The 20,717-nt window shown below is 41.2% G+C and overlaps 3 protein-coding genes and 1 long non-coding RNA gene across 5 annotated transcripts in view; 2 read left to right on the forward strand and 2 right to left on the reverse strand.

The window, feature by feature from the left end:
* Positions 1-20,717, reverse strand: part of LOC139611995 (protein NLRC3-like) — a 418,379-nt gene that overhangs the window by 137,018 nt on the left and 260,644 nt on the right. The window lies entirely within an intron of this gene.
* Positions 1-20,717, forward strand: part of LOC139611996 (NACHT, LRR and PYD domains-containing protein 12-like) — a 173,090-nt gene that overhangs the window by 130,462 nt on the left and 21,911 nt on the right. The window lies entirely within an intron of this gene.
* On the reverse strand, positions 10,782-14,808 carry LOC139612021 (uncharacterized). The gene is made up of 2 exons (XR_011686424.1): positions 13,769-14,808; positions 10,782-13,613 (listed from the first exon to the last, which is right to left on the reverse strand). It is a non-coding gene; the product is annotated as an uncharacterized lncRNA (long non-coding RNA).
* On the forward strand, positions 16,295-19,852 carry LOC139612010 (stonustoxin subunit beta-like). The gene is made up of 3 exons (XM_071467146.1): positions 16,295-16,791; positions 17,498-17,544; positions 17,668-19,852. The coding sequence occupies exons 1-3, from the start codon at positions 16,742-16,744 to the stop codon at positions 18,258-18,260; spliced, it is 690 nt and encodes a 229-aa protein (XP_071323247.1). The 5' UTR covers positions 16,295-16,741; the 3' UTR covers positions 18,261-19,852.

Here is a 20,717-nt window from a genome sequence, read left to right on the forward strand (position 1 = left end):
CTCTCTCTGGTTTCTCTCTGGAGCTCTGGTAACAACAGGTCAGTCAGCCAATCAGAAGAGAGGATCTGATTGGCTGACTGATTTGTGAGTGATCCAATAAAAATATAACATATTTCAGGTAGACACTCAGAGAAATCAAATCATGCAAGGTTGGATGGTGGGTGTAGGTGGGCGGGGCTTGGGGCGGGGCTTTGGGCGGTGACTTCTTTGTTCCAGTTCCAGAAGTCCTGACGGCTGGTTTTAAGGCTCAGTTTCTGAATACAGGCTGTGTGCATTTCTCTGTGGACTGAGGCTTTGATACTTTCACAGTATTAATATAGAACCTAGACCTGCTTTATAATCACAAACACATGGACATCTACCTTTAGACTGGGTGGAGCTTTAAGTACTGAACCTGTAGGTTCCAGTATTTACAGAAATACTTGGAGTATCATGTATTTCTCCTTCCTGTCAAACAGCAGGTGTTGCTCTCTTGTTCCCCATTGTCCTGTTTCATTGAAGGATTTTATTGGTTCCTGACTCAGCTGACCTACACTGTAATTCACAGGCTGGGCTATAAAGTGTTAGCACACAGCACCAGTGTTTCTCCTCTTCACATGACTGGCGTCCATCAGTGTCACGCTCTCCTGGGCCCCCAGGACATCCTGGTGGGCGTCGTCCAACAGCTCCTTTCCAATGGCGGCCCCGCCACGCGCTCAGCCTGGGTCTCCCCTCAAACACGTCCAGGCCGGAGCCCACAGGCTGTCAGGGGGACAGAGGAGAGGAGGAGCCTGTTAATGTGGACAGAGCCCACTCTTCAGCCACTGACCCACATCAGTCCTGATCAGTGCTGCTCTGATTTCTGTCCGGACCGGTCCCTGCTGTGGTTTAGATGGACCTACTGTGTCTCTCTGTTTTCTACCCTTCATTTATTTGAGGCCAACACTGGCTAATTAACACTCCAGCCACCAAACCCAGTCACCAGCAGAGACAGTGTTACGTTAGGCCTCATCCTAATAGCCTTTCTTCTTGTGAGAACAAAACACACAACATCCACACACCACAGCGTCAGTGTGATCTCTCTCTGCTGAGTCCAGCTGTGTTTTCTGTGGACGTCTTCAGAGCAGCTTCTGTCCTCCTCACTCTACTGTACTGTCACACTGGAGCTTAGCGGCTGAACCCTGCAGTACAGGAACAGAGCTGCTCCTCAGGGTCCTGATGTTGGACAGGCAGCTGCACTGACTCCTCTTTCATTCTGCTGGGACCTGACAGCATCGGCCCGGAGCCTCACATGAACCATGGGAGGTGGAGACGTCGTCCACGCAGAAAGAAGGAGGAGCGGGGAACGTGACAGCAGCGTGTGCTGAATGTTCAAACCTCAGTCACAGAGCTCTCCACCAAATCAGGGAGCTAACGGTAATTAGCGAGCTAGCTGATAACATCTGTGACGGTTTTCATGTCAGCTGATAAAGTGACCGTCACCGGCTCCAAGTGTCAACTCAAAGAGACGTTTGTTCAACAGTGACTCTGGATGTGGTTGGTCAACGTCCACGTGTCCTCACTGTGAAGAGTAACAGTCTAACAGGTGTTCACACAGGAAGTGAGGAGGGCGGAGCTTAGTGAGGGGCTGATAATGAGAGCAGACTGAGTGGAGGAGAGAGCGCTGTAACCTCACCCACAGGAGGAAGAGCAGGCTGATCAGTGAACCTCAGGACTGTGGCTCTGACCTGATGTGTCAGGTACTGACTGCTGACTCTTCAGACTCATCATCTGTTCACTGGTTTAAAGCTGCACTCATCTCCACTTTAATGTTCACAGTGGGTCACATGAGCACCTGCACAGTGTGGGAGGTGTTGCTGGTGGTGATGAACCCACAGAGAATCATGGTTTGACTCCTCAGACACATGAACCAGAACAGTTACAGGAAACAGGCTCACAGGCATCTTTAAAGCTGCTGTTGATACAACACAATGATTTCAGGAGCAGATGAAGACCGATACAAAGACTGAGCTGATCATGTGACCAGCGTTCTTCCTGAAGGACGTCCAGGAACAGCAGACAGACGCAGCATGTAACCCGTCACTTCCTGAAACAGCCTGAGGACAACAGAGGTCAGAGGGTTCAGCTGCTGGGCAGGAGGAAGGTGAACTCTGTCCTCACACTCACTTCAGAGCTGGTCGTCATGGTGCTCACAACATCAGCTTCACTTCAGCACCTGCACACAACGTTACGCAGCAGCAACAGAAGCCAGGGTGGAAACTTCTGGGTCACTTTAGGCTGCATCTTCAAGTTAGCGAGGTAACGTTAGCTGTCAGATTTCTGAAGATCCATATTAAATGCACAGTGCATCTGGAAAGTATTCATATACAATATATATACAGTTAGCAGTTAGTCGTCCAGGCCACGAGAGCTGGTTGGAAACGAACCATGTCAGAACCATTACGTTAAGATTTAATGACAATACAACAGTAAAAATACAGCAATGTAGAATCTCAGTGTTTACCTGAACTTACCTTTGGTGAACTGTGTGAACTTTGATGGTTGCCAGTGTTTGCCCTCCCCAGGGACCACCAATGCAGTACCAAATGGTACATTTTTTTCCCCTTCAGTGTTGTAGGTACTGTAAATGTAGTAGGTACTGGAGACCTGATTCTTCCAGGACTGAGGAGAGACTGTTCCAGACTCAGATCTGTTCAGAGTTCAGGCTGAGTGAGTCTCAGTTGTTCACTTTATATTAACAACATGTCGTCAACATGTTCATGATCTCAAATTACAGCTGAAACGATTCCTCAAGAAACTCCATTAATGAAAGTCATGGAGGCAAATTCTTTGTATCCAAGCTTCATTTAATCCATATGACGGCTCAGTTCTCTGCTTACACTGTTGATACATGAGGGAGGGCAGACGTGATTTGATGGACCAGTTTAGAAAATGGAGAAAAAGAAGGAAAATTACGAGGGGTCAGGTGAAGAGACAGGCCAGAGATGGGATTAAGAAAAAACAAAAAAAACCAAAAAAAAAACCTATGTCTATTTTAAAACAGAACTAGCCTCATCCAGAAGAAACAATCCTGCCAGAACTTGTTTGGCCTCTTACACCATGCCACAAAGTGAACCAAGAAGACAGTAGATACTTTACGCCAGAACTGCAGTTAGGTTAAAACCTGCAGTTCTGAAAGTTAAGCTCTATCAACTTAAAGGCAGGATGTTATTATTTTATTTATTTTTCTATTTATGCCTTATTTTGCCTTGTGTGCATTTAGGAAATGACTATTTGACAATTTGAAATGACTTACCTTAGAACTTCAATTAGAAGCCGAGTCCATTTTACTGTCCTGGTGTGGCTGCACAGTTTGTCAAATAAACGCAGGTCTCAATTAGACGCCCGGTTCTCTGGATGTATCGTCCCTGTCAGTTATCTGATTTGTTCATGCAAATAAAGGTTTCAATAACTATGGCAAGCTTCGGCTTTCGTCCTTTCTAAAGTAGGCTACCTGTATTTTGATATGGTCCTCTCTCTCTCTCTCTCTCTCTGCATGTGGTTGTCCTAGATACGCTGTCTCTCAGAGCTAGATCACATGAATTTGTTGTAATATGTTATTGGATAGCCTGGTAATATTAACAGGAGTATTATTCATATTGATTTAATTAATCAATTTGACAGCATTTCCCATAATTCCTGTGCATGAGTTTTGTGCAGATGGAATTAATGGCCTGTCCCATGTAGACACCTGTCCCAAATATAGGTCAGTGGAATTCAGTGACTGAAGCAGATGAAAGCCCGAGCTATCAATTTAAGTTTTATGGTTCTTATTTTTTATGGATTTGTTTTTGAATTTCAAAACCAAGAATGTAACATGGTACTTCACTACATGGCTTCAGTTTTTACAGATAATATTGTATGAAAATTAAGCAATAAAAATGAAGTAAAACTTTCTCATTTCATGTTTTCTGACATTTTCTCCTTTTTAAATTTTCTATTGCTCTTTAATAAGACAAGAATAGTTCTTATCAAGATGCTCGATAACATTAGCTTGTTCAGCCTACCGTTAGCTTGTTTATGCTAACATTAGCTTGTTCAGGCTAACATTAGCTTGTTCAGGCTAGCATTAGCTTGTTCAGGCTAACGTGAGCTAATTTAGGCTACCGTTAGCTTGTTTAGGCTAAAATTAGCTTGTTTATGCTAACATTAGCTTGTTCAGGCTACCGTTAGCTTGTTCAGGCTAACATTAGCTTGTTCAGGCTACCGTTAGCTTGTTCAGGCTCACATTAGCTTGTTCAGGCTACCGTTAGCTTGTTCAGGCTACCGTTAGCTTGTTCAGGCTAACATTAGCTTGTTTATGCTAACGTTAGCTTGTTCAGGCTAACGTGGCGACAGCTTATAACATTACAACATGTGCTTATAACATTAGCTTGTTCAGGCTAACGTTAGCTTGTTTATGCTAACATTAGCTTGTTTATGCTAACATTAGCTTGTTCAGGCTAACATTAGCTTGTTCAGGCTAACATTAGCTTGTTCAGGCTAATATTAGCTTGTTCAGGCTAACATTAGCTTGTTCAGGCTAACGTTAGCTTGTTCAGGCTACCGTTAGCTTGTTCAGGCTAACATTAGCTTGTTCAGGCTAACGTGGCGACAGCTCATCATGTGAGCTGGGAGCTTATAACATTAGCAGCTACAGTCTCCACTGTTCAGTCTGTCAGAATATAACAGTGACTTTTAAATGAATATTTTCCCTCCATGACTCTGTCCCCTCGTCGCTCAGTTGAACTCCTGCTGGACACTGACTGTATGGAGGTGTGTGTACATGCTGCTGACCTGTGTGGAGACATTTGTTTCTTTTCCCCTCATCAGGTAAATATTCTTCTCAGTGTCCATTAAACACTGGAAACACTTGCACTTTAACTTAACACGCTCAAAAGAATCCAGCATTATAACATCACTCACACACTAACAGTGGAGGGCGTCTCCTGCCGGCAGCTGTGGTAACTCCAGTCTGCTTCTCCAGCAGGATCATGGTTTGATCTCTGGATCTGGATGATGATCTGCTGCCATGTGACCCAGTTATGTTCGGCAGTCACTAGTTCAGTTGTATTGTGCACCACCCACTTAGGTGAGGCTGGGTAAGGTTACTATATGTCTGCTTAGGGGTTAGGGTGGGCTATACCATATACACTATCTGACTATCAAGTGGTTGTTCAGTTATTTCTAGGTGGCTGCAACTGTCTTTGTAAAATGTTACTCAGTTTAGTCAGATTTGAAATGTGAAACCATCTCCCTCAGTTCTCTGGTCCCGTTTTCTAAGTGCTTTCTGTCTCATTCATTGTGTGACTCTTACATTGTTGGTCCCCTGGTGAACACTGGTGACTGTGTGGGAGGGTTTGCGTTGTGGCCTACCTCAGTGACTCTGTCTGCTCTGGACTTATCTTTTTCCTTCCTCTGTCTCTGAAGTCTTTGCCTCTCCTCTTCATGCTCCTTCTGCTGCTCTGTTGGTTGCTGTGACATCAGCAGCTGCCTCCTTGTCTCCATCTCTGTCTGCTGTAATTAACAATGTCACTCATCAGCTTTATTTTCTTCACTGAGCAAAAATCTTTCTTACCAGCATTTCATCATCACACTGTGGATCAGAAACAGAAATGTAACTGTAACTGACATGTTTCATATCTAAACTCATAACCCAGCAGTGTAGCAACAAGTGCAGTTAATACAACATGACAATTCATCACAAGGAGCTCAAAAGAAGCTTTTTCTGTCACATGAAAACTTTTTTTGTGATCAACAAACTGCACACAGGAATTAAAAAACAACGCAGTCACATGTAATAAAATACTTATTAAATAATCTTTATTTTTCATGTTATCAGTTAAAGAAACTGCAGAAAGTCACAAATGCAACAATTTCAAACCTTTCATGTAAAATTTCTTCCAGAGCAAGTAAATCTACACAGTTTTCCACACATGCAACTTAGACAACAAGTAAAACAAAGTTTTCTGCTTCAAACTGTGTTGTACAAGAGGAAAAAGTACGTTGGCATCTCCTGATTACAAACAGAGATGCACATCTTAATATAATGCCTGTTGGATTGTAACTGATGGAAAAAGTGACTCACTGAACAGGAAAACACAGGAAAAGTAAATTCTCCTTTTCCACAACATGAAACAGTTTGACCAAAGAGAAATAAGAGAGTGAAGCGAGGAGGTCTTACCTGTCCACAGGCCAAATGTACATAGGACTGTAGAACTCTACTGTCCTGCAGATGATATGCAAATGAGCCTCTATGATGTCAGAGGACATCACAACATGAGCATTCTATTCCAGCTGTCAGTTCTATTGTCAATGAATTCCAATCATATTATACAGTGAAATCATGTAGAGCACATTTTTTAACAAAAGTACAGGTGAAATAAAGTTCAATAAAATATATAACACAATTTATAACTTATTTATTTACTGTATTTATAAGAGACAATGTACAATATTAAAATCTGATCCCAATATAACTATATATCTATCCCAATAAAGCTTCCACACAGTGATGAAACAGCACTGAGCAAACTAAACAAGACAAATTACATCCAGTATCTCACACACACACACACACATACACACACACACACACACACACACACACACACACACACACACACACACACACACAGGTTTTCGTGTACTACAGGTACACTACTCCACAAACCAGTCTGTTGGTGTATTAGAGGGACACCCCTTTCCACTCTCACCACAGACATGTGGTAGATATCAAAAAATCTGTTTTTGGCCCACAACACAGATTTCACTTCAGAGTTTGTTTACACAAGACACAACTAAAAGTATAACAACCTGACAATATACATAATTATGAGGACAACAGATAATTAGATACCTAAGCCACGCCCGTGACACAGAATAGTATTAGAAGGACTAACATGATTTGTAAGGACAGTGAATATACAACACACAAAAATGTCACTTTAGTGTATTAAAGGGTCAAACATGAATAAATAGAACATGGATAAACACAAACACAAAAGTGAACGCATCGTGTATTAATTGTATTCTCAGTGTGGAGAAGCAGACACTACCACCACGCCAGAAAGGCTTTTAGCCATGACACAAATCTAATAAAATCAATATCAGTTTAAGTGTATGCTATATTAAGAATATTTTTACTGCTTTACCTTGCCATCAAACAGCCCTTTCCGTCAGGAAACTGAGATGATATCGCTTGTTAATTCACTCTATCCAGCACAACAAACTCCATTGACAAAAACAGCAATTTTACCCGGCATCTCACAGAAGTTGCTGGTCTACTGCTGCCTCAATTAGTATGTTTAATTGTGTTACTTTATGTCTTCGGTGTTAGTTCGGGTTAGTTGTGATTTCGTCTAATGTGTGTGATAGCTACACTGACTACGTACGTCATGCAACCTGCTTCAAAAATCCCGAACTATATCATTTTATAATAGTTTGAGTAAGGGAGTGAACCCGCAGTGGAATGATTACCGTGTTTGCAATGTAACGTTAACAGTGAGTTTACAGTCTCACTGATTTAGCAATGCTGCTAGCAAAGTTACTTAGCCGAGAAGCTAGCGTTAGCTTTCATTCAGAACTTATCGTTCTTTGTGCAACTTCAAATGTCGGACGAAGTTGGAAGTTGTTGCGTCTCCGTCTTTAATCTTCGTCTCACATGTTTTGCATACTGCAGTTCATTTTTTGTTGACCACCTCATAGTTTTTATACCCGAACAAAACTATCTTTGGTATCATTTTTGCCAACTCGCACCGTTGTTTGGTAATTCTTCTTCGTTGGTTGTAGATAGATAGATAGATAGATAGATGACTTTATTCATCCCCGAAGGGAAATTAGGTTGTTACAGCAGTCCGGTGTATTAGAATACAAAATATACAATAGAATGGAATACTGAGGTAGACTAGAAATAAAAATACAGAATGGCAAGATATAAATAATAATATACTATGTATATGCATATGTAAATAGAAAGTGCGAAAAAGAAGGATACAAATATTGTATGATTTTTGGAGTGGAGTGTTGTGATGATTTAGAGTGCAAAGGGTGACAAGTCATCTTGTGTCATCTTGTCCTGCAATTTGATTGGATGGATGCTGTTGATCAAAATAATGTGGATCGAATTTGATTGGATGTTGTACCGACAGCGCACACACACACACACGCACACACACAGAGGGAGAGAGAGAGAGAGAGAGATGCACACAAGTGGTCCTACATACGTAACATACTTTTTAATCTTTAGGGAAAGTAGCGAGTCTTTTCAAGTCAAAATGTTCAAGTTGCGAGTCTCTTTACATTTTGTCAAGTCGAGTCAAAAGTCAACAAATTCATGACTCGAGTCTGACTCGAGTCCAAGTCATGTGACTCGAGTCCACACCTCTGCCTGATACCTTTTGCTTTCAGATGTCACATGACCATCTTTTGGCCCGTGTTTGAACAAGTGCCAATGAAGTCCATCATCACTTTTTTCATGTCTTCATGACTTATATCAGTGTAAGTCTGCCGCACCGACAGCTGGTACTGCAACATTTTCCTCCAGATTGTGCGTGGACTTCCACCAAACACTGTGACAGTTTCTCCAACAGTAAAATGTTCATCCAGCAAATTCTGCAGCTGCTCTTCATGAAGGAAGAAAAACCTTTGGCAAAGCATGATTATCCAGTTCATGTAAACCCATATTCAACAGTGAAAAGATCTCCTCCTCATGCTGTAGTGTTCCGGTTCCAGCAAATCTGGATCAGACAGAGATAATGCTTCCCAAGTGAAACAAGAAGTGGTCACACTGTGTATCTGGTGCAGTCTGTCTCAGTTCTGTACTCAGTGACTGTGGACTGGATCAGATCCAGAACCTCCTGAGAAACTGGCTGAAATAAAGACAGTCATGTCAAGTTTATGTGCCGCCATCCCACCATCACAGTTTGGTCACTGGTCTCTTTGGGAGAAGGGCTGGGTGATAGGACCAAAACATCATATCAAACATATTCATTTTAATGGTAGAACAGTATTTGATAAAGTATAGTTTTACATCATAAATGACACTCTTATAAAACATTTTTATATCTTTATCTTGTCATACGATTTTCATTCCAAATGATCAGTTTACCTTCACTATGAAGTACTGCCAAAGGAGTTTTTTTTTACTGGATAATACACGGTGGACATACAGACCATATTTTTATATATGATGGATGACAGTACAGTAAAATGTTTGACCTCTGCATGTTCATTTCACTGGAACAGCTCCTCGTGATCTGAAGTACTTTTTTAGTCTTGTGGTCTAAGCCAAGCAAGAGGCCAATTGTTTGAACAATTTAAAATGACAGAGACCTTAAAAGTTCTGTGACTATTACTGCAAACTGGAAATAGAAGAAATATCAAAAAGGTCACTGGCTCTCACCCACACCTTGCACTTGCTAACTGCCCCACTCACCTGGACATTATCCTGAGTGTTTCAGGTATCCAGATGACCTCGTCCACTCTTATATGGTATTTAAAAAAAGAGATTCTCTGTGAATATTCACTGGGTTTCACCCTCCAATCCACATGAAAACAGTTATTCCAGAATGATCTTGTCATCTCTGTAAAACTCCTTCCAGGGTGGGGCTCTCTCTGGTGCCGTGTTGCTGTATTTGAATTTCCCGCTCACACTTGCTCCTACTGTTCTTCTGTGGAGTTTGACATAAAGTTTTATCACCACCTACTGAGCTGGCATGCTGATGTGACCATTGTAAATAAAAGATGGATTCATTAATGGTTGTTTTGTGGACGCACATACTTTCTATAACCAGTGGTGGAAGAAGTAGCCTATTCAGATCCTTTGCTTCAGTAACAGTACCAGTACAGCGATGCAGAAGTTCTCCATTACGAGTAAAAGTCCTGCATGAAAAATCCTGAAGTAAATGCACATTAGTATGAAGTATTATCAGCAACATGTAGTTCAAGTATTGAAGTCAAAGTACTGGTTTGGTCCCTGTGAATGATATGTGATTAAATATGACCTCATGAGATGATTCATATTGAAGTATCAGTGTGCCAGCAGCATGTTACCCTTGTAGCTGCTGCAGGTGGAGCTAGTCTGACTCACCTTATACACAGTTTTAGAAACAGGGTCACCAGATAAGTGTGACGGGGGATCAGATGATTCATGGGAAAGCAGAAGTTTTTGTAATACACAACTGACCTTTTGACCTTTTGGATTTGTTTCTCTAGTCTTTGATTTCTGTAGAGATATTGGATCATTCAAACATTTACTGAAATGAAACCATGAACCTTTGATGGTAAAAATTTCAACTCAGACGTCTAAAATGTGACCCTGACCACAAACTGCTTTTTGTGAGACATCAGAAGCCAAAAAGGTTGGAAAGCATTGGTTTCATGTTTAACACTGTGTTGTACATGAAAAGCTTGTTATATTATCCATTGTGTAAAATATTCCAAATAACTAGTAACTAAAGCTGTCAAATAAATGTAGTAGAGAGGAAGTATAAAGTCACATAAAATGAAAATACTCCAGTAGAGTAAATCTTGCACATATTTGTACTTCAGTGCAGTACTTGAGTAAATGTACTTAATTACTTTCCAACAACTGTCTCTGACAGCGTTCCATCATGTGTGGTTCTTGTCCTCGTTTGCTTCAGTCTAATAACCACAAAAATGTCACAGTTGCCAATGACACAACCTGCTTGATTTCAAAAAAGTGAAGATATGTTTCATTTGTTCAGCCAGAAATATCAGTCAGTAAACAGCCAGCACACAGACAATCGCTCTTACGTACTGTATGTCCTTCACAAGTATATTTTAATATTCACTGATGTGTCAAGTGATATAACAAATGATGTTGACACTTTTGAATGTAAATGGGTATCAGCAGCCTTACAAAGACAGTATTAGGCGACCTCGTGGTGTTAGTGTGTAACAGTCAACAAAAGCTTCATTCTGATACAACACAGTGCTCCAAGGTGACACAAACTGTTCAATAATTCACCAGTTTCTCCACCCTGGAAAACAGAACATATCAAAAGGTACAAGACTTTGATAATAATAATGGCCAGCTTTTCTCAGTTCTGATTGGTCGACTTAACCAAAGCATCCTATTCCAAAGCCCATGGGCATGACAGTAGCACCCACCTCATGTGACAATGGAAACAGCTAAGGGGGCTTTTGACTAAATGTTTAGGATGGCCATTCTTCATCCACGCTGGAGGATACAATGGTTGTTAAGTGCAGAGCAGGTATTGACGTAGGAGAGAAACACATCAACAAAAATGTCAGCCCTAACACCTCGGTATCTCATCACTGGATCTGGTGAACAAGTTGCAGTTCTTCAGTTCTTTGGATTCCTTCAGACTTGATGAGGAGAAAACCTGACGGCCCTTGTCCATACAAGCTGGACTGAAGGAACATTGAACACGGTGGCTGCCTGTCTGTTCTGCCCTCTGTCTGTTCTGCCACAGCCTCCTCCCTGGTCCCTGGGGACCACTGATGCCTCTTCCTCGGCTCCTCCCTCCGTCTCATTTGCCAGATGTTAGGCATCTGCATGCACATGGGAGCACTCATGCACATGAGGGTCGGGATGTGCTGGTCAGGAAAAAAAGTCCAAACATGAAGAATCAAATCTTCTTATCAGGACTGATCCACAGGTGAGGACCTCACACACACAATGAATCTGATGAAGCATTTCTGCAAAACTCGTTCTCTCCCTGTTCTGTCAGACTGATGTAATAAAGATGTGTCACTGAGGTAAGTCGGTCCGTCATGCACAGTTTTTGGAGGAGTGTGCTCCCCTCCTGGATGTGAACTTAATGTAGATGACATTAGTCAACAAGAAAAAAATCTGCATCAACAAAAAGAAGAAGAAAATTAGCTTTTTAAGCCCCTGGTTCAAACATTTCACCACTTCATCAACAATCATTCACATCATGAATTAATGAGGACGTGTTGTTAATTGTATTTGTTAGTGTCAAATATATTGATGCTGAACGTGTCAGTAACATGTTTGTTTTCCATCTAAATATCTGATGTTGCAGAATAACCTCCACCTGTGGTAACTCCACCATCATTAGTTCACACTGACCCACCTGAACTGACCTTTACCACAGAGCTGCTGCTGGGGGGCTCCTGCCTATTATAGTCAAATCACATCATCTAATTCAGTGTGTGTGTGTGTGTGTGTGTGTGTGTGTGTGTGTGTGTGTGTGTGTGTGTGTGCTATTCAGACACACTGCTGGTTCTATGGTGATGACTTGTGTCAGAGAAATGCACACAGCCTGTGTTCAAAACTGAGCCTTAAAACCAGCCGTCAGGACTTGTGGAACTTTGTGATGTCACAACAAAGCAGTCACTGGCCCAAGCCCCGCCCACCTGGACCCACCATCCAAACTTTGCAGGATTTGGTTTCTCTGAGTGTTTACCTGAAATCTGATTTATTTTTATTGGATCACTCAGAAAACAGGTTTACTAATATACACCCTGAAAAAAGATCACATTAAAATAGAATAAAAAAAGAAAGATAATGAGAATAATACAGAGAAACAAAAGATATTCTCCAAAGATATTTTGCTCTTAACGTATAAAGTGACAGTTTTTCTCTGTGTTCCAAAAAATGACTGTTCAGGGGAGTCAGGAGCTTTCAAACTCACTCAAAGACAGTTTGACAAGTTTCCCTCAGAGCCTTTGAGTTTTCACTTTGGGTGTTGGACTTCAAACTTCACTGAGTCATCTGAGGATCAAACCTTAGTGTAAAACACCTGAAGAGTCTCTAACACTGTGAGACATTTGCTCAGAGACGCTGGAGACATCATCTCTAAAAGCTGCTCAGTCTTTACTCCGGGTGCTGGACTTTCTGACGTGATCAGGATCAAACACACCACCTCTAAATGTCTCACCACTTTGAGGCTGTGACAGATTTTCAGTTTTCACTTTGGGTGTTGGACTTCAAATTTCACTGAGTCACCTGAGGATTAAAACCCAGGACCACAAAACCTTTGACAAGTCTTCCAGCAGCTTGAGAGACTGAAACAGAAACAAAAACCAGTTCTTCTCTCTGTTCAACAGAGGCTCTCTCTGCTACACTCAACACAGAGACACTGAGGAACCAGGACTGGCCCAGGACCTCAACCCAAAGCCAAACCCAGGATACAGAGGCTCAGTGAAGGTGGTGTTGAAGGTGTGGAGGTGGATCAGTGAGTCAGAGGAGACTCTGTAGAAGGACAGAGAGCCAGCCACATAGTCCACATACACTGCTACTCTGTGAGAGATAGAGGAGGAGGAGATATCTGTTCTTATGTTATTGTGCCAAACATGGTAAAAACCGTCAGAGCAGTTCATACTCCAGGACTGATGGTCCCCTCCAAACACACAGACTTTACTGTTTCCTTTCCTGCTGATTCCTCTGTAACTCACTGATATATGAACCTCTCCTCTCCACTCCACCTCCCAGTAACAGCGACCAGTCAGACCAGTTCCACACAGCAGCTGGTGACACTGGTCAAATCTGTCTGGATGATCAGGATACGACTGATCCTCCTCCACAAGTGTCATCTTCCTGTTGTCGTCAGACAGTTTGATCTTTGTGTTCACTGTGTTTGTGTCGAATGTGAGTTCACAGGAATCTGATGGAGAGAAGGAGACACAGCTGCAGTTATTGATCTATCATCTGATCAGTTATTGACAGTCTGATAATGACTCATGACATCAGTGATGTGACAGTTTGAAGATGGTTGAATGTGCTGCTTTGTTTTCATGAGTCAATAAAAAACACACTTACACTTCCTCAGACCTGGTCTCAACCACTGGACTCCAGCAGGCTCCACCCTGAAAGAGGGAGGGGGGTCAGACCAGCAGCTTCTCTCAACATGCAGACATGGACATTACATGGCTCTCATACACACATTGTTTCATGATTGTGTTCAAGTGGAGGCTTGTATGTATGGACGCACATTCACAGAGAAACAGGAAGTGGAGTCTTTATCTTGTAATTACACGGAGCAGGGAGGAGACATGGAGGAAAGATTTCATCATTTGTTTTCTCCATTTGATCTCAGTTGTGGTGTGAGACACTTTGAGTCTGTGACTCTGAAGATGCACAAACTAATGTCACAGCAAATAAGAAGAAGACACAAAGAGGCTCCTTCATGAAAACTATACAGTTGCTGTAGCTTCACTAGACTTCTTCTGCTCCAGCATTTCAAACTCCATGGTTTGTCCTGTGCTCCGGTGACAGAGCTGACAGCAGCAGCTCGGTTCTGTCCCGGCCCCCAGTCTGATTGTGTTTTAGTTCTCTCTGTTAGTTTGGTCAACTGTGACTTTTGATCAGGCCCAGTGCCACTGTGAGTATGAAATAGATTTGGGTTTTGTTTTGGGGGATGTAAATAGATGAATTCACTTTCTTGTAAATAGCACTGAAGCTGTAGGGGTGAACTGCCATTTATTTTTGATCTGTTTCCTCCTGTTTTTCTTCACCTTAGGGAGCCAGGTTTAGTTGGTGTCTTTAGTTTCCTTTGTTTTCACCTCGGGTTAGTCAGCACTTTCTGGGAGAGACTTTCTTCTGATTATAGTTTTGGCCTTGGTTCACCCTGAAGTTGTTGCTTCTAACACTTGAAATAAATGACTTCACTTCCTGACAATACGCTGCTTCCACATTGACTTTGGGGACCGGGGCAGAAACCTCCTTCAGCTTTTATGTTGCGCTCCTATTTCCCCTCTACTGGAGCGAAACATCAAGTGATTTGATTTGGGAAGTGGAAGTGATTTGGGTTCAAACAAGTACTTCCTCAACATAAGCTGATCTTCGTTGTCATGGTTACAATAGTCCCCTCTGCTTTTCACTTTAGCAATAGAACCTCTTGCGATCGCAGTAAGGACACGTAGGAATATAGCTGGCATCAGGATTTGGGACCTAGAGCATTATATAGCATTATATGCTGATGATATAATTTTTTCTTAACGAACCTGAGGAGCAGTATTCCAAATTTGATTATGTTACTTGAAAACTTTGGCAAGTTTTCTGGATACAGAATAAACAAATCTAAATCAGTACTGTTATTTCTAAATGAAGAAGAAAGACGCAATCCCAAAATAAATATACCATTTACGGCCACACAAGATGGATTTAAATATCTGGGTATTAAGATTGCCCCGAAACTTGGCGACATTATCCCTATAAACTATAACCCTCTGGTAGACGAAGTGACAGAAAAGTTGGACCGGTGGTCTAAATTGCTGATATCAATGATTGGTCATATAAACCTTATTAAAATGTCTATTATACCCAAATTTATATATCTTTTCCAAGCACTCCCACTCCCATTACCAAGTAACTTCCATAAAATATTGATAATATATTTAGCCAGTTCATTTGGAACAATAGAAAGGGTAGACTCCGACTCAAGTTATTATTTTTACCCTATGAAAGGGGAAGACTTTGGGTCCCAAACCTGAAATGGTACTATTGGGCTACCCAATTAAGTTCTGCAATGTACTATTTTTCTTCATCCATACCACCCGCTTGGGTAAATATTGAACAAAACTCAGGGTCAGATCTACCCATAAAGCAGTATTTATATTCCTCAGATATCAAGACACTGAAAAAACAGACAAGAAACCCTTTTGTTAAAAATACAATATCAGTATGGTATGCAGCAAATAACTTTGTTGATGAAACAATAACTTTGTCACAATTTACTCCTATCTGGGGCAACAGACTATTCAAACCTGGTAGATTGGATGGGGGATTCAAATTATGGGCAGAGAAAGGAATTGGGACGGTTTCAGACCTTTATTTTGAAGGTACCCTTCTCAGATTTGATCAACTTTGTCATAAGTACGGAGTTCCTCAAAAACATTTTTTCAAATATTTTTAATTAAGAAGTTTTATAGCATCAAAACATAAGACATTCATGGCCACACCCCCGCTATCGATTATTGAGGAAACAGTGATTAATAATTTGAATGGTAAAAAACACATATCTAGATTCTATAACCTTTTTTTTTTTACCTATAACCAGTCTGTATACTTGGAATATACCCCAAGAATTCCATCAGAACAAAGAAGCAATCAAAAATGATCGAGTTTGGACTTCTCCATGCAAGAAGAGTGATTGCACTATATTGGAAAAATGTAGAACCACCATCAATGGCAATATGGAAGTAGGAGTTGATGACTTGTCTTGGACTGGAGAGACTGACATACATTGTTAAAGGTAAACAGGAGGAGTTTGCTTGGATTTGGGAATCATTTATGTCATTCTTGACCAATGAAACGGACAACACTGACTGAACAACAGGTTGTGAAATGATCCTGCCTTTTATTATATTCTTAATTTATTTTACTTATTTTATTTTATTTATTTATTCATTTATTCCCTTTGCTCCATCTTAGTATTATTTATTCTAGTATTTATTTTCCATTTGTTTGATGTCTGTTGTCATTGTCCATTTTATTCATTTCCTTTTTTTGTCTGTGTGAATGAGTGACTGTTCGAGGGGATATAAATGAAAATGTTTGTACATTTGACATAAAGTTTGATATGCACTTGAAATTTCAATAAAAAATATTGTTAAAAAAAATAAAATAATAACACGGCAACAATAATGATGCCATCTACACTGCTCACAGACATTAATGTCCCTGTGTCTTCAACCAAGGAGGAAACAAAGAGAATGAAATCAGGTCGCACCATCATGTCTCTGTCTTCTACAATATTGATGATCACAGGGAGGTTCAGAGAATTGACAGCTGATGGCCACCACCTTTTCAGTGAAGAAGGAGGCCAAGATATTGCCTGAGAGGTTTGTGTCTGGTGGAGGTGGTGGTGGATTGAGTAAGGTTTTGAAGGTAGAAAATGTCTGTGGTACTACTGATCTTATAATTGTAAAGAGGCGGTTTTGGGAGCACTGGTGTTGGATGAGAAAGCAGCATTTTCTTGAAGGCAGAGCTGAGGCCAAGGTGGTGGAAGGAGGCAGATCTGGAGGCAAACAGTGAAGCAAATGAATAGTGTTCAGAGAGGTGCAGTGTCTGTGGCACGATGTCGGGTGAGAATGAGGTCAAGGACTTTACCAGCTTTGTGAGTCAGAGGTCTGCAGACACATCTCAGGTCAAACTAATGTATCAGGGACAGGAGCTGCAGAGCTTGTACGCCTCTGAATTAGCAGCACAATAGGTTTGTTTCTGGGGGTCATGAGCTCATTCACACTGCCCTGCTGCAACTACCAGCCAACACTTCCACAAATACTGCAGTTAATGTGCTTTCCAAGTAGCAGCAAGGACACAGTACACAGGTATGTCTGTGAAGAAGATGCTAAGAAGTAGCACTTCCTTTTCAGCTGCAGCCTCCACAGCTAAAAAGCCTTCCTGTTTCTCTGTGGTGAATGTACGTCCGTACAGACAAGCCTCCATCTGAACACAATACTAAAACAGTCTGTGTGTGAGAGCCATGTAATGTCCATGTTTGCATGTTGAGAGAAGCTGCTGGTCTGACCCCCCTCCTCCTTTCAGGGTGGAGCCTGCTGGAGTCCGGTGGTTGAGACCTGGTCTGAGGAAGTGTAAGTGTGTTTTTCATTTGATTCCTGAAAACAAAGCAGCACGTTGAGTCATCATCAGGCTGTCAATAACTGATCAGATGATAGATCAATAACTCCAACTGTGTTGTGTCTCCTCTCCATCAGATTCCTGTGAACTCACACTCGACACAAACACAGTGAACACAAAGCTCCAACTGTCTGACGACAACAGGAAGATGACACGTTTGGAGGAGGATCAGTCGTATCCTGATCATCCAGACAGATTTGACCAGTGTCCTCAGCTGCTGTGTGGAACTGGTCTGACTGGTCGCTGTTACTGGGAGGTCGAGTGCAGAGGAAAGGTTTATGTAGCAGTGAGTTACAGAGGAATCAGCAGGAAAGGAAACAGTGTTGACTGTTTTTTTGGATTGAACGATCAGTCCTGGAGTCTGTACTGCTCTAATCATGGTTACTCTGTCTGTCACAATAACATGAAAACATATATCTCTTCCTCCTCCTCCTCCTCCTCCTCCTCCTCCTCCCCCTCCTCCCCTATCTCTCACAGAGTAGCAGTGTATGTGGACTGTCCTGCTGGCTCTCTGTCCTTCTACAGAGTCTCCTCTGACTCACTGATCCACCTCCACACCTTCAACACCACCTTCACTCAGCCTCTGTATCCAGGGTTTGGGTTTGGGTTCTGGTGGTCCGGTTCCTCAGTATCTCTGTTCAGTGAGGCAGAGAGAGTCTCCTCCTGTTAGAGAACCTTTCTCACTGTTGAACAGAGAGTTCAGTCTGTTCATGTCCGTCTCTTTCACTCATTAACATGTTTTCAGATTAATGTATTAAATCAATTTATTTTTTAATCTTTGCCGTGTTCACAAAGATTATTGCAGAATAAAAATCCTGCCTCTTTTGATTAAATTATTCTGATAATCATTTTCTTCAGTGAATATCAGTGTAGTGTTAGTGATGACTAAATGTTAAACAGGTTAACAATAATAATCAATATTTAACCTTTCCCAGAGGAGAAAGACTGAAATTCTCCAGGAAAAGTGTCTTTGTTTCTGTCCCAATCTCTCAAGCTGTTGGAAGATTGTCAAAAGTTTTGAGGTCATGAATTTTAACCTGCACGAACTCAATGAAGTTTGAAATTCAACACTGACAGTGAAAACTCAAAATCTCTCTCAACCTTAAAGTGGTGAGACATTTAGAGGTTGTGTGTTTGATCCTGAGCAGGTCGGAAAGTCCAACATCCAGAGGAAAGACTGAAAAGCTTTTAGAAATGATGTCTTCAGTGTCTGTGACCAAATATCTCTTAGAGTCTACACATTTTATAAAGTCATTTCCCCTGTGTCTCTACAGTGTGTTCTTTAACTGTGCATCTTCAGTCATCTCTCTTCCTCATACAAGTTCACACGGGTTGTTATCCTTCAACTATTTACATTATTGTTTTTATATAATTTTGATTTTACTGGGGAAAAAACAGAAAGTGACATAGAAAACATGAAAAGGAGACCATGGACAGACAGCTGATGTGACAAAGTGTATATGTATATAAATGAGATTTAGGGTGTAGATTGAATAAGGTTGGGTGTGTAAGTAAGGAGGATGTTCTAATGATATACCATTGTCTACACTAATAATAATAATAAAGTAAATAGGAAAATATATATTTGTGAAAAAGGTTGTTCTCTCTTCAGTCTTCCTCTTGTTTTCCTGAACCTCACTAACGCTCCGAGAGTTCAGGGTTTGAGCTTGAAGATGATCCAGTAGCCTGCAGCCTGCTACCATTTTAGATCCATGATGTTTTTCTAAGTCATCTCACATATGAAACAGCTGTTCTTCTCATAATCACTTCCTGTCCTGATCCACCAGTTCTAAACTGGTCTTGATGAGTTCTTGGTTCTCACAGCACCTCAGTCTAAGTGATCTGGACTAGTGCAGCTGCCTGTTACTGAACTTAATCCAAGAGGTTAGCTGGTGTCAAAATGCAGGGAATCTGTTTGAAATTACAATGTTTTTTCTGGAGGACCCCCCCCCCCCCCCACCTCCACCCACCAGTTATATATCTTTCCAGGTCTGCTCCCGATTTTAAAACATAAGCAGGTGTTGATCTAAATGCATTCCTCACCTGCAGTGATTCAGTGACTCACACCAGGTGAGACGTCATCACTACACAGCTTTATATGGAGCCGAGCTGAAGTAATGTTTCCTCTCGTTACTGTAACAAAGTTGTTTCTTTGTGTACTTGTACTTTGGAGTATTTGATGAAATCAGTAACTTTATCTGTACTTAAGTTTTGAAGTATTTGACTTCACTACTTTTAATAAAAGCAGCAATGACACAACGACTCATTTGTTACATTTCTACTCACCAGTCTGTCCTTCTCATGCTCCATGCGAGTGAAAGAAAATGGCTGCTGTCAAATTCCTGAACGGGTTACCTGTCCAAGTGCCCGGATGTTGAAAGTGTCACTCATCAGCGTTTAATACCATGAACTCTGTGATTTTACACCAACACTCTTATGTTTTCTCACCAGTGGACCAGCACCTCAACACTTCACTCTAAAACAGCTTAACACCAGAATTTTAACTCCAGTGAATCTGCTGTGTGTGTGGAAGTTTTATTGGGACTGCAGATGAAAATTAGCCTCAGGCTAACTCTGCTACACTGCATCAGATAGCCCCATATTTAATATTGTACATTGTCTCTTATAAATACAGTAAATAAATAAGTTATAAATTGTGTTATATATTTTATTGAACTTTATTTCACCTGTACTTTTGTTAAGAAATGTGCTCTACATGATTTCACTGTATAATATGATTGGAATTCATTGACAATAGAACTGACAGCTGGAATAGAACGCTCATGTTGTGACGTCCTCTGACATCATAGAGGCTCATTTGCATATCATCTGCAGGACAGTAGAGTTCTACAGTCCTATGTACATTTGGCCTGTGGACAGGTAAGACCTCCTCGCTTCACTCTCTTATTTCTCTTTGGTCAAACTGTTTCATGTTGTGGAAAAGGAGAATTTACTTTTCCTGTGTTTTCCTGTTCAGTGAGTCACTTTTTCCATCAGTTACAATCCAACAGGCATTATATTAAGATGTGCATCTCTGTTTGTAGTCAGGAGATGCCAACGTACTTTTTCCTCTTGTACAACACAGTTTGAAGCAGGAAACTTTGTTTTACTTGTTGTCTAAGTTGCA

The sequence above is a fragment of the Trachinotus anak genome, unplaced genomic scaffold (genome assembly GCF_046630095.1).
Source record: "Trachinotus anak isolate AG129_WGS33_773 ecotype Australia unplaced genomic scaffold, CSIRO_AGI_Tana_v1 ptg000029l, whole genome shotgun sequence".
Classification (NCBI taxonomy): domain Eukaryota; kingdom Metazoa; phylum Chordata; class Actinopteri; order Carangiformes; family Carangidae; genus Trachinotus; species Trachinotus anak.

Coding starts and splice junctions, on each gene's coding strand:
- LOC139612010 (XM_071467146.1), top strand. CDS start 16,742: ATGGCCACCACCTTTTCAGTGAAGAAGGAGGCCAAGATATTGCCTGAG. Junction 16,792..17,497: donor GCCAAGATATTGCCTGAGAG/GTTTGTGTCTGG, acceptor TCCTCCTTTCAG/GGTGGAGCCTGCTGGAGTCC. Junction 17,545..17,667: donor GAGACCTGGTCTGAGGAAGT/GTAAGTGTGTTT, acceptor CCTCTCCATCAG/ATTCCTGTGAACTCACACTC.